The sequence below is a fragment of the Bufo bufo genome, chromosome 4, assembly GCF_905171765.1.
Source record: "Bufo bufo chromosome 4, aBufBuf1.1, whole genome shotgun sequence".
In the NCBI taxonomy this organism is placed as follows: domain Eukaryota; kingdom Metazoa; phylum Chordata; class Amphibia; order Anura; family Bufonidae; genus Bufo; species Bufo bufo.
Genome location: NC_053392.1, coordinates 257200026 through 257214595, shown reverse-complemented (window position 1 = coordinate 257214595; position 14570 = coordinate 257200026). Strand labels below are relative to the sequence as shown.

Here is a 14570-nt window from a genome sequence, read left to right as displayed (position 1 = left end):
CGCACAGTAGTAATGCCCACATGGTGCCCCTTTACAGTAGTTATGCCCACATCCTGTAATGCTTACATCTGCCCCGTCACAGTAGCATACCACCCAACGCTTTGGATGCTCAAAGAGGGACATTAACACCTGATTGAGTGATAGATCCAATCACTGGCTGAGGTGGGTCACTGCTGCAGCCAGGGATTTCCTCAGCAGCATTTACAGCCATTTCAAGATAGTATCAGGAAGTGGTGTGCAGTGAGAACGTGGCACCCTCAGAACTGCCGTGGCCGGGGATCGGTGAGCTGAGTAAAAGTTTTTTTTTTTTTTTACAGCATGTGCAACCACTGGGACAGCTTTTTTTCTTTCTCTTGAATGTTCATTTAAATGTCAACATATAAACCATTATTTATATTTATTTTAAGGTCCAAAGTGTACCAAATAATGAAAATATATCTAACAGGAGGCCTATTATACAGGCAGAAACTAGACATAGCTTAGGAGCAATTTAGTAAGTTAATTAATACATATTTATTTCCCAGATCAAAAAGAGGGACATTTTAGGAGCAAAGAGGGACAGAGGTACTTGGGTGATAAAGAGGGACACTTGGGAGGCATGTAAAAAATGCAGAAAATGTGATAAATCTGTCATTTACAGTATGTTTCAAAAAGGCAGCTCTGGGGCTTTATAAATGCTATATTTTTAGAAAACTGTCGGTTGACATAAGATAATCTACAAAAGAATCTGTGGACCAGATTCAGACCGGATTTTGAATTATATTTGAGTTTTAAGCTATGCAATACTTCACCGGTATGCTTCACTTACTTTTCACAATCACAACAGAGTTGGTAGATGACTGTCCATGAGCATTTCTTGCAACTGCCGTATATGTACCGGTATCATCAACATTAGTTCTAAAGAGGACAATAAAATAACATTATTAATGCTAAAGAATGAGGAATATTTGGGTAAATCTTTACCTTACATAAAACATCTTTTATTCATTAATATCTCCAGCTCACTTGCCTGCAGCGAAATATACAACTCCCCGCATGCCCAACTGTTGATCCTAAGCCTTTTCAGCCTTAAATATAACAAAATCTACCAGTTGTACCTAATAATCATATTTCTAGGACACAAAAATTTGTCATTGCAAACTTTTCAATAAAAACTATTTAACTGCAATTCTTAAGCTTTCCACTTGGTGGCACTGCATAGAAGAGAATAGTTTCAGAAGTAGAAAGCAACATTCAGATGGAGGTTTACTCGTAGAAGCAATGCTTTGTTCTTTATCTTCTAACCTGACAGTATTTAACAATGATCTATACATTGTCCTCTATGTTATATGGTATGAAAAATGTTATATAAACATGATTAGTAACAGGCATTCCAGTATTGTCAGGAATGGGAAAACAGTGCATTGTGTATGATATTTTACAATAGAAATAGCATTCCTTATGTTGACAATGACTTGTTACTGCTGAATAGTGTGTGTAAGCATAACCCCAGTAAAGAACCACAGAAAATAGGGCTATGGTGAGGAGTTCTGGGTGTTTCACACTCCGTGAAAAATTACAGTGAGACATACAGTAGTTGGTAGCGCTTATAGACCCTTTCTATAGTACATTCTAGACCCTAGAGGACAAAGAGTTCCCTCCTGACATCCACAGCTGGGGATGTTGGGCCCAAAAAGATGAATAGTGTGTGTAAGCATAACCCCAGTAAAGAACCACAGAAAATAGGGCTATGGTGAGGAGTTCTGGGTGTTTCACACTCCGTGAAAGATTACAGTGAGACATACAGTAGAAGGTAGCGCTGATAGCCCCTTTCTATAGTACATTCTAGACCCTAGAGGACAAAGAGTTCCCTCCTGACATCCACAGCTGGGGATGTTGGGCCCAAAAAGATGAAGTTAAGTGGGCACCATAGCAGGTACCATAGCTGGAAGGTGCCTGCTGTTTTATACAGCAGATGTATACTAGCAGTCCTTGTGATTGGAGAAGACTCCAATCATGGACATTTATCCACTCAAATCAGTGGGTTGCTCCAGGGGGATGGGATCAGAATATGGCGATGCAAAGAAATAGATTTTTTTAAAGTTTTTTTGTAAGTATTAAAACATAACAAAAACTATATAAATTTGGTATCTCTGAAACTGTACTGACTGCAAAATAAAGGCAACATCTCGTTTTACCACACAGCGAATGTTGTAAAATTAAACTTGTAAAACAAAGGCGCAGGTGCATGTTTTTCAATTCCTCCCCAAAAATAATATTTCACAGCCTCCCAATACATTGTGTGGAATACTAAATGGTGCCATTCGAAAGAATAACTTGTCCTGCAAAAAACAAGCCCCATATGTGAACGATGATAAGTGAACAGCAAAATAAATTTTAAAAAAAGCTATGGCTTTTGGAAAGCGGGGAATATAAATTAAAAAAAAAGCAAAAATTTAAAATTACTGGTCAGAAAGGGGTTAAAAGGGTCCTCCGAAATTTTTAGGATAGGCTATCAATTTCAGATCAGCTGGGGTCTGACTCCCGGCAACCTTTCTGATTAGCATTATGAAGAGACCGCGGCCCTCTGTGAGCACTTGGGCCTCTTCCTAGGCCATGGGATTCATCTCACATGGCCTAGGAGCAGCTAAGTCCCATTCAATTGAATGAGGCTAAGCTGCAATACCAAGCACAGCCGTTATCCAATGGACGGCGCTGTGCTTGGTAAACTGCAAATAGGCAATAGTGCTCACCAGAGCTCCGGTGAGGGCCACAGCTTCCTTAAATGGCTGATCGACAGGGGTGCTGGGTGTCAATACCCTGCCAGTCTCATATTGACCTATCCTGAGGACAGGCCATCAATATGAAAATTCTGGAGAAACCGTTTAAAGTCTGGTCATGGTGGGTTACTGGAAGGGCAAAAGAGGCAATTGCTTGGGGGTCTTGACCACCAAGAACCCTCACCATACAGTTACAGCCCTTACCGTTACACATTCTCAGATGTATGATGTAAGTATGAAAGAATTAAAAAGTGATACTAACAATATAAAAGTTTAAATAGCTAAAGAAATGGTTAATTTTCTCACCTCAGATTCATTTACATATATTTCCCTTCGAGTAATAGGCAAAGTAACATTCTTGTGCCCTTCCTTCACTTGATACAGAGAAGTTTCTTTCTCCTTTCACCATTTGTTTTGTATCCTTTTCTATTTCTACTTTGGATTGTATCTTGATATTTTTATTGCTTTTTATTTTTTTTATTTTTCATATTTCCTGTTGTAATATTTTTCAATTAAAATTGACTGCAATGCAGCTCTGAAGGAGCGAACAGATAAGCTGATGGCAACGCTCAGACTTGATATTTATAATTAAATGTGATGTTCTCATCTTGGCACCTAAAGTATTTTCCAAAGAGTTCCTAGTGTATGCAAATAGACAAATGTCACCCGGGAAGAGCTACCTAACGCAGTACATTCAAGATGAGAGCCAAGAAATTCCAGGCTGTTTTAGGTATCGACAGATCAGTTTGCAGACAGCTCAGCAATTTGGTATGAACAGCTGAGAAGATAGATGTACACAGACGCTATCATCTTAGGGTTCAAGATGAAAAATTACGTGCTACTACCCTCAAGATCCATTCACACACTGGGCTTCCTACTCTGAAACCACAGTTTCAGTGAATTTCTATAGATAGTAGGGCAACTTGTGCAGTCTGTACAGTATGCTCTACTGTCTACGTCAGGCATCCCCAAACTGTGGCCCTCCGGCTGTTGCAAAACTACAACTCCCAGCATGCCCGAACAGCCTACAGGTATCAGCCTACAGCAGGGCATTGTGGGAGTTGCAGTTTTACAACGTCTGGAGGGCCGCAGTTTGAGGATGCCTGGGCTACGTGTTTATGAGCAACCAAAATCTCAAGTTTGGCATTGTCACAGAGAATCCCATTGCACACGATTCGTCCACAGAAATGTTTTAAAAAATTACTTTCAACATAATTGATGACATTAGAAGCTAAATTGTGTATGTGCCCTTTATACTAATCACTTGGTGGAGTAAACGTTTTTTTTTTTCTCCAAGTGCCATTTTCCATTCCTATAGCTGTAAAATGTTTTTTTTTTTTTTTACAGGACAAGTTGTATTTTTTAATTTAATGGCACCATTTAATTTACCATATCGTGTATTGAAAAACAGGAAAAAAAAACATTGTTTGCGGAAATTGATTTAAAAAAAATCACAATCCCTTCATTGCTTTTTGAGTTTTGTTTTTACAGAGTTTACTTTGTGTTAAAACTGACATGTTACCGTTAAACTGCAGGTCAATACGATTATAGAGATACCAAATTAAAGGGGTATTCCTATCTTCAGTTTTAATACTTACCTTCACTTCCTGGATTCGACTGGGCTTGAGTGACGTCTTCTCCCGGCCAGGCCGCGCTTGCACAGAAGACTAAAGTTTTTCTCCCGGTCAGGCCGCGCAATGTCCTGAACGCGCACGCACGCCGCGCATGCGCCATGGTGACTTATTCCTGGCCTGTATATTACAGAGTCGGCGTGCACGTTCGCAGCTCTGTTCTATACTGGCCAGGAAGAAGTCATCATGGCACATGCGCGGCGGCGTGCGTGTTCAGGACATTGCACGGCCCAGCCAGGAGAGAATCCTCAGTCTTCTGTGCAAGCACGGCCCGGCGGGATTCGACAGGAGAGGTGGCCGTAACCAGAGGAGACAAAAGACAACATCGGGTAAGAGGGGACTTATTTTCTCAAAAATTGTGGGAATTGGGTAATAAAATGTATTTAGAAAAATGATCACTGTCAAATCATTAACAGATTTAACAGTGATCATTGTGATGGGAATACCCCATTAAGATATTTTTTATGCTTAAAGGGAACCTGTCACCGGGATTTTGTGTATAGAGCTGAGGACATGGGCTGCTAGATGGCCGCTAGCACATCCGCAATATCCAGTAACCATAGCTCTGTGTGCTTTTATTGTGTAAAAAAAACAATTTGATACATATGCAAATTAACATAAAAGAGTCATATCTTACTTGTGTGACCAGAGAAGAGTCATATTTTCAAGCACTGACTCATCTCAGGTTAATTTGCATATGTATCAAATCGTTTTTTTTTACACAATAAAAGCACACAGAGCTACTTTTTGCACTTTTAATTTGCTTTGTGTCTTCATACTTTGATAGTTGATACCCAAGGCTTATCAGTAGCATTTTGGGGTGCGTATAACTTTTTGATCACTTATTCAAACTTTTTGATGGGCAAGGTGACCAAAAAACAGCCATTCAGACATTTTTTCTTCCGTTACAGCACTCATCGTGCAGAATAAATACTCGCATTTTAATAGTTTGGACATTTAAGAAACTAGCAATGCCAAGAGTGTTTACTTTTATCTTTCATAAATCTTTTATGTAAAATGATGGTGAAGGACGGTTATTTGAATTTTAAATTCTTTAGCTTTTTATCTTTTTTTACTTTCAGTTTCTGTCTACTGCTGGGCGGAGGGGGTGTTGAATGGACTGCAATCCCCATAAGGCTTATTGCACGCGAACGTGTTCGCTCCGTGGCCGTATTGCGGACCGCATTCGCGGATCCGCAATACACGGGCACCGTTCCGTGTGCATTCCGCATCACAGATGCGGACCCATTCACTTCAATGGGTCCCCGAATCCGGACATGCGGAATGTTGCGGAACAGAAGCACGGAACGGAACCCTACGGAAGCACTACGGAGTGCTTCCGTGGGGTTTCGTCCCGTACTTCCGTTCCGCAAAAAGATAGGACATGTTCCGGATGGCGGACCCATTAAAGTGAGGGGTGGGTGTTCGTGCATTGCGGCCCGCAATTTGAGGGACGCAGCACGGCCACAGGGCGCACACGTTCATGTGCCAGAGGCCTAAACTTTACAATCGCAGTCTATTGGGTAATTGTGACGTGTTCCTACTAAGCCTAGGAGCCTTCACACAGCCCAGGCTGTCATGACAACTGATTGACACCCTACAAATTACCTCTGAGGGATTACATGTCTGGGTGTCAACTATGTAACACAGCTGTTAGCAACAAGCTATGACACTGGCTGAGCTCCAGAGCCGGCGCCATATCTAAACTCCAAAAAATGTGCTGTACATGTACAACAGATGTCCACAGTAGCAGTATAAGCATACCTTTTGTGAAGCCATTAGTTTGAATGTGAACTTCTATGCTGCCAGATTGTGCTCCTGCAAGTGTCCTGCAGGTGGAGCTTCGCTGTGGAGTGCTCCCTGTATTGAATTGTTTCACGGACCTTCTCCTCTTCTCTGAGTGACAGCTGTAGTGGCCTTCTACTGCAGCCTATTTTATTATTTTACACTGTTCTGACCCTTTTTAAATAATATTGAATTGGCTGGGGTTATGCTACGATTGGTATAAAAAATGAAAACCAGACATCACATAGCACATGACAATCTCTTTCTCACAAAGCTAGAGCCAGCCCTGTACCTCACATGGATCCAGGGATCTCCATATTCACTGCTCCATTATCTTCAGCCCGGCAGCTCAGGTGGTGTGTCCTTTCTGCTGCAGCTCTCTTGCTGTAAGTGCCAGAGCTTCCAACAGAACATATGACTAGTGGCAATTGATGATTTAGGCCTCTTTCACACTACCGCAGGCGTGGTCTCTCCAACCCATGCTCACATCTCTTTTCCTGATCGGGCACTTACTTTGCAGCTCCAGTAAGGGAAGAGATTTCTTTAAATTATAGAACTGAGAATGGGGGTCTGATCTGAGCATGGGGGGGTCCTGATCTGAGCATGGGCATTCAGATTTGAGCATAGGAGGTAGATCTGAGTATGGGAGGCAGATCTGAGCATGGGGGTCTTGTTTGAGCATGGGTTGGACAGGTCTGAGCATGGGGGGAGATATGAGCATGGGGAGGAGATATGAGCATGGGGAGGAGATATGAGCATTGGGAGGAGATCTGAGTATGTGGGGGAGATCTGAGCATGTGGGGGGGATCTGAGCACTGAGGGTCTAACCCTGGGGGTCTAATTTGTGTTGTCTGATCCGAGCATTGGGGGTCTTATTTTGGGGGGCTGATTTGGAGGTCTGATGAGGTTTGGGGATCTTATTTTAGATCAGAGTCTGATCTGAGGTCTGATGAAAAATATATTTTTTCTTTTTTTCTCTGCTAATAAAAAATAAGAAAAAAATATTTTTATCAGACCTTAGATCAAATGAAAAATATTTTTTCTCTTATTTTTCTTTGTTAAAACCTAGGTGCATCTTGTAGGGTGAAAAATATGGTGACTTGTGTGTACATGTATAGCTTCTGGCTCCTGATATAGTCATACATTTAGTTTTTTTTTGCTCTTTGTGTCTGTAAGGTTTGCCACCCCTGCACTACCGTATGGCTATTTCTGTGTTTTGCGGTCCGTTTTTCACGGATCCGTTGTTCCGTTTTTTGTTTCCGTTGTGTTTCCGTTTCGGTTCCGTTTTTCCGTTCCGTTTTTCCGTATTGGCATTAACAGTATACAGTAATTACATAGAACAAATTGGACTGGGCATAACATTTTCAATAGATGGTTCGGCAAAAAACGGAACGGATACGGAAGTCATACGGATGCATTTCCGTATGCATTCCGTTTTTTATTTTGCGGACCGATTGACTTTAATGGAGCCACGGAACGTGATTTGCGGCCAAATATAGGACATGTTCTATCTTTGCACGGAACGGAGATACGGAAACACGGAAACTGAATGCATACGGAGTACATTCAGTTTTTTTTGCGGACGCGTTGAAATGAATGGTTCCGTATATGGACCGTATACGGAACGCAAAAAACGGCGTGCAAAACGGAAAAAAAACAGGTAGTGTGAAAGAGACCTTAAACTGATTCGACCAGCTCAGTGAGGTGGCCAAGAAATAAGAACAACAGACAGCAGGTGGCGCTATACAGATACATTTTATTAAATAACTCAGTGGCTATGATACAATTTTTATCACATGCAATTATAAAAGTATTGAGATCCAAGTGCTGGTTTGAAAAATGTAGAATAGCTTTCAGGACACAACCCCTTTAAGAGTGAATCTCAAGGCAAAATTTAGTCAAAATGATTCTCTGTGTTATTGTTACCTATGAGAAGATTATATTGGTAATATATGTGATCTCGAGACACCACTGATTACTAAAATACAAAGACTCCATAGAGCGCTCAAACCACTTTGGCACTGCTCAGTTTTTATTATCGGAAATCTTACACAGCATTTCAAGCTGAGGGTCATTTAAATCAATGGCAGAAATTCTTGAGCAGTGCCAAAGAACCCTTTCCTTCTGGAAATTAGAGGTGGTTCAAGATCACAGTCTAACCAAACTGATCTTCTGCCTTGTAACTCTAAGGCCCCTTTCACACGGGCGAGTTTTCCGCGTAAGTTGAACACATTGCACCCGCACTGAATCCGGACCCATTAATTTCTATGGGGCTGTGCACATGAGCGGTGATTTTCACGCATCACTTGTGCGTTGCGTGAAAATCGCAGCATGTTCTATTTTGTGCGTTTTTCACGCAACGCAGGCCCCATAGAAGTGAATGGGGCTGCGGGAAAATCACAAGCATCTGCAAGCAATGCGGATGCGGTGCGATTTTCACGCACGGTTGCTCGGAGACGATCGGGATGGGGACCCGATCATTATTATTTTCCCTTATAACATGATTATAAGGGAAAATAATAGCATACTGAATACAGAATGCATAGTACAATAGCGCTGAAGGGGTTAAAAAAAAAGAAAAATTATTTAACTCACCTTAATCCACTTGATCGCGCTGCCGGCATCTCTTCTGTCTTGTTCTTTGCTGTGTGCAGGAAAAGGACCTGTGGTGACGTCACTCCGGTCATCACATGGTCCATCACATGATCCATCACCATGGTAAAAGATCATGTGACGGACCATGTGATGACCGGAGTGACGTCACCACAGGTCCTTTTCCTGCACACAGCTAAGATGAAGACAGAAGAGATGCCGGGCTGCGCGATCATGTGGATTAAGGTGAGTTAAATTTTTATATTTTTTTTAACCCCTTCAGCGCTATTGTACTATGCATTCTGTATTCAGAATGCTATTATTTTCCCTTATAACCATGTTATAAGGGAAAATAATACAATCTACCGAACACCGATCCCAAGCCCGAACTTCTGTGAAGAAGTTTGGGTTTGGGTACCAAACATGCTGATTTTTCTCACGCGCGTGCAAAACACATTACAATGTTTTGCACTCGCGCAGAAAAATTGTGCATGTTCCCGCAACGCACCCGCACCTTTTTCCGCAACGCCCGTGTGAAAGAGGCCTAACATTTGAGAATATCACTGTAACTGGATTTCACCCCTTTAACCTCTTTGTGACATTTGCCATTCATTTGCAGTGTATGTTAGGTCTTTAAGCATGGCATCCTCTCAGGATCTCCAAGCACGGACATTTGACCTTTTCTAGTCATTTGTGACCATTGCATCTGAAAGATCATTTACCAGAAATGAGCTCCTTCTGGTGACTGACGAGAAAAGTCTAAAGCTGCAGATAAAAAAACTGACTTGCTGCAGATTGAAAACCTGCAGAGTAATTTAGTTTCTATCCTGGGTTTTCTCTGCAGAATGTGAATGATATTTCTAAAATCTACTTTACTTGTACTGTAAATGCTGCAGATATTCTGCCCGGAATTCCACTGCAGAGGTTCCACAGTATTTATACCAGCTGTGAACCCGTCCTAAGAGTGGAATGCTCTCAGCACCTGGCAAAGCTGAGCAAGGGCCACTTGTGTGGGTGGGTGACGGTGGGATTAGGCTGCAGCATAAGGGCTCATGCACACAAACGTATTTTTTCTCCACATCAGATCCACACTTTTGCGGATCGGATGCGGACCCGTTCTCTTCAATGGGGCTGCAAAAGATGCAGACAGCACTCCAAGTGCGCCCACATCTGTCCGTTCCGTGGCATCCGCAAAAATATAGAAGATGTCCTATTCTTGTCCGTATTACCAACAGGGATTGCTCTATTATGGCCCGGACGTTCCGTTCCACAAAATGCGCAACGCACATGGCCGGTATTCGTGTTTTGCAGATCCACAATCTGCGAACCGCAAAACAGGCTGCGTTCATGTGAATGAGCACTAAGACAGTACTAAACGTGTACAGAAAGCACCTGTAGTATGTCAGATTTCTGCGTTGGGGTCTTCTGAGCCCACCAAGCCTAGACCACTGTAAAGGTACGTTTACATGTAGAGTTAACACTACTGATTTGCTGCAGGAAATATGCATGAACAAATTCACAGCATTTTACCGTACAAGCAAAGTGGATGGGATTTTAAGAAATCTCATCCACACGTTGCAAAAAAAAAAATCTGCAGCGGAAATTAACCTGGGGTCAACTTGCAATGCAGAGGATGAAATCTACCGCCAAATCCGAGGCATAAATCCAGATTTTTTTTTTTTACTGCATTTTACATTTCATGTAGACATACATTTTCCTTTGTATTTCAAGAGCTGCCCGTACTGGAAATGCACCCTTCAGACTTTTGAGAAAGTACTGGAAACTGTTCTGAGAAATTTGGAATGTTATTACGCAATGGTTAAGTACTTACTTCACGCACACCCTTTTGGTAATAAGACACTTTCCTACATGACCTCGCCTTGTTTTCAGGACATACAATACTCCTAGAAAGCAGCTGGAGAACTACAGCAGAATTTCTATAGTCAAGAAGTTTGCATACCAGTCTCAGCTGGTCCTAGATTAGCAAGGGATCGACAGGGAACATGATGGGAGTACCTTCTCTTACCTTTTTACGTTAATTTTCAGCTGCCATGAGGGCTCTATAACACTACTTAGATCAGACCATTACAGAGAAATCTTAAAAAACATAAATTACCAGTATATTGTTCAGAAAAAGCTAAAAAAAATAAAAAATAAAAATAGCACAAAATGTATATAGGGAGAGTTTGAAATCATTTCGAAGGCTAGGCTAACAGTGGCATTTGAAAAAAGGGCACATAAACATGGTTGTATTATGGACCCATGTTCGGCCGACCTGAAATACAACATTTATAGCCTGCTATGGGGCACACAGTTTCTCCTCATTCCAAAATATTATTTGGAGGAACACATAAGTTATTTCTCACAAATAGCAAAAAATCTGTTAGAAAAGAAAATTCGGTATGCAGTATTGCATGCCATAGAATCGTTCTGGGGAAAAATATGGTGTCTCACAGATCCTTATAGTAGGTCCATCAGGTTTTTTAGGCAGAATGGTGCACTATGCTGTGTATTCCTGCCCATCAAAAACCAACTGAAACGTAATGAAGCCTAACATCAGGGAGATCATAGTCTTCTACCTACCAGCAATCTACTTTCAGGGTTAATGTAATGAGTTTTTCAAAATCTTGGTCTACCCAGGAGAAGATTGTATTTGACTCACATCAATAAGTATATCTACTGTGTAAAACAGCCAAACTAGGTTTCCTCCAAATAATGATTTCAGAAAATCTGTCCTCTTAGACAGATTTCTACATCTATGGAATTTAATACATCCTGAAATTAATCCCTACACACTGAAAAGCCCCAGTCTGCTAGTCAGAGGGTGATTTGAACCTGCATGTTGCATATAAAGTAGAACTTCTCTCTGGGTTGCTTGGATGAGAGGGATAACTAAACCAACCCAGTGCATTAAGCTGCATTAGAAGTGTACTAGCCAAACCCCTAGATTTTGGCAGGTTGAGATAACAATCTAAGGGTACTTTCACACTAGCGGCAGGGGACTCCGGCAGGCTGTATCGGCGGGTTAACAACCTGTCAAATTCGTCCTGCTGCTAGTTTGCGTGTGCTCCCGGACTGCCGCTCCGTCCCCATTGACTATAATAGGGGCGGGGGCGGAGTTCCGGCGGCAGCACGGCAACGCACGCCGAGAGGCAGCTAGACTAAAAGTACTGCTTTTAGTCCAGCCGCTTCTAGACGTGCAGTGCCGTGCTGCCGCCGGAACTCCGCCTCGCCCCCATTATAGTCAATTGGGACGAAGCGGCAGTCCAGGGGCACACATGAACTAATGGCAGGACGGATCCGACAGGCTGTTTACCCGCCGGAACAGCCTGCCGGAGTCCCCTGCCGCTAGTGTGAAACTAGCTTAACGTGTATGGTTGCCTCCCTATTCTCCCCAAATGAATGATGCTGGGGGGCACATTGAATGTCAATTGTCTGGTCCTTTTGTTCTCTTCTGGTAATAACTTTCTCTCCTCTCCCCATTCAACACATATGCACGCTTGCCCGAGCATGTATAAGTATGAGAGATAGTTGTCAGAGTGAGAAAGTGTATAGCCAGCTTTAGAGTCGCCACTTGACCAGTCAGCTGAAAGCAAATGTACTATTTACCCTCATAGGTCCCTGATGACCCCCATTCTAGGACCTGGCAATGGATGCAACTGCACCCATTAACTTGGGGCTGTATTCCCAACCAGTGATACTTGAAACATAGAGAGGTTCAATAGAGAACAAGAACCAAAAAAGCTGTGACTTTTACAGTAGGGATAGGTCTGTTGGGGTTGATTATTAAATCCTGCATTGGGGCTATAAAATGTGCCCTTGGTTAAGTAGAACCGACTCACATTCTCTTGAAAATGCAGCTTTACCATTAATACATTTTCATTGTATATTAGGGAGTGTTGATATAATCTTTTCCCTTATATAATTATTGGAATTGCTTCCTGGAAAGTACAGTATATCTTTGATTCATGTGCCTTTAAATAAATAGAGCAAAAGCAACTATTTTAATTATGGCACATGCTGTGAAATGAATCGTCTTACAAACTGTACTATCCTCCTTGGTCACCTCTGCCAAGAACTAAGTAAAAGATGAACTGATAATTCTGTAAGTGGCATTGCCAAAAGATCGTAATAGTGGTGCAGAATTAAAATACACAGATGAAAAAAATTCAAATTGTATTTAAAAAAATAATAGTTTCTTGGTTAATGAAGCAGTACACTGAAATATAGTAGGGGGTCAGGAGATTATTTTCTATTTAACCGTATGTACAGCATGCAATATGCATATTTTGAAAAGTGTTGAAAGATAATATGAATGTTTTTATTGTTCCCTTGCTTTCAGATAACAACTTTGTCTTTGATTTCACTGTAAAAATGGAAAAAGGAAATGGAGATCTACAGTGGATTAGAATGGTGTAATGTGAACAGAGCTTTGGATACAGGAGAGGACAACTGCCTACAGATCTCATGTCCTTTTTGTTCCTAAGTATGTCATCTTCTGCTTGTCCCATTTTTCTTTTTCTTTTTTTAAATAAGATTCTATAAGCGCCAGGGAGCTGTAAATGTGTGATGTCTTGCTGGATCTATTTCCAACCTTCTGCCTAGTCTCCATTCCTTTGATCTCTTCAAATGTATAGACCTGGCCAAACTTCAGCCACCCTGACAGCGACCAGATGCCCCTGTCTTTAACAACTAGTATAGTCAACTAAAATTCTGTCTATAGACCTGATAAGAAATTTTACATTTTTGTGTGGCCATCATCTCTCACCCATAAAGAGCTATCTATGGTGCTGTGCACCCAATTCATAGCTCCATATAGACTTTATTGGTACAGTTACATGGTCAAGTTTCCTGATGCGGTTTTGGAAGACTAAAACAGAAGTGAATTCAAAAAGGAGGAGAAGTTGTATCTTCTGTCCTGTATACCTTTTTCATCCATCCCTGATTTGGGCTAGCAAAACTGCTTGTAGTGTCATTTGTATAAGATAGATAGATAGATAGATAGATAGATAGATAGATAGATAGATAGATAGATAGACAGACAGACAGACAGACAGACAGACAGACAGACAGACAGATAGATAGATAGATAGATAGATAGATAGATAGATAGATAGATACTGTAGATATGGTATTAGATAGATAGATAGATAGATAGATAGATAGATAGATAGATAGATAGATAGATATGTGTATATAGTTGTAATGAGCACCTGTATATTGTTATCACTGCTTGAGAAAGATCCCATTGAGAGGATTGAAACATTGATGTTATTTGGTGAATAAATCACACTATTTTTGGAAGTGCAGTGGAATTGACTTTTTGTTGATTAGAAGGTTGGTGGATCGCCCCTGTAGCCGCTGGCACTCCTTTATATTTACTTACTACTGTGCTGCCCGCCTTTCTCATTTTTGTAGATAGATAGATAGATAGATAGTTCCACAGGAAGTCCTGTCCACAGGATAGGACATAAGTATTAGATTGGCAAGCACCCTGGTCTGTCAATGGAGGTTTGTGTAATTCTGGAGAATACTTCTGGTGATGGAGCTATTCCTAAACTGATGACTGTCTGGTGTGTGTTGGACCCAGATCTGATATTCATGGCATAATCTCAGGATAGGCCATCATTATAAAAATCCCACAGAACCCCTTTAAGCTGACCATACACATTAGATCTCTGTCAGCCAAACCTACCAATTTTCAGCTGGTTCAGCCAACCATCTAATATGTATGGCATCCTCCCAGTTCTCCCACAACAGCTGATGTCTGAGGAAATAAGGTCTGGGTATGTTGGATCTCAAC

General features: G+C 41.5%; 1 protein-coding gene across 6 annotated transcripts in view; it reads right to left on the bottom strand.

Moving 5' to 3' along the window:
• Nucleotides 1-14570, bottom strand: part of MYOM2 (myomesin 2) — a 446804-nt gene that overhangs the window by 390427 nt on the left and 41807 nt on the right. For all 6 annotated transcript variants that reach the window (XM_040428545.1, XM_040428541.1, XM_040428544.1 and 3 more), the window contains one exon: nt 809-897. In XM_040428545.1, the coding sequence (XP_040284479.1) occupies nt 809-897 (89 nt within the window). The remainder of the gene's footprint in view (nt 1-808; nt 898-14570) is intronic.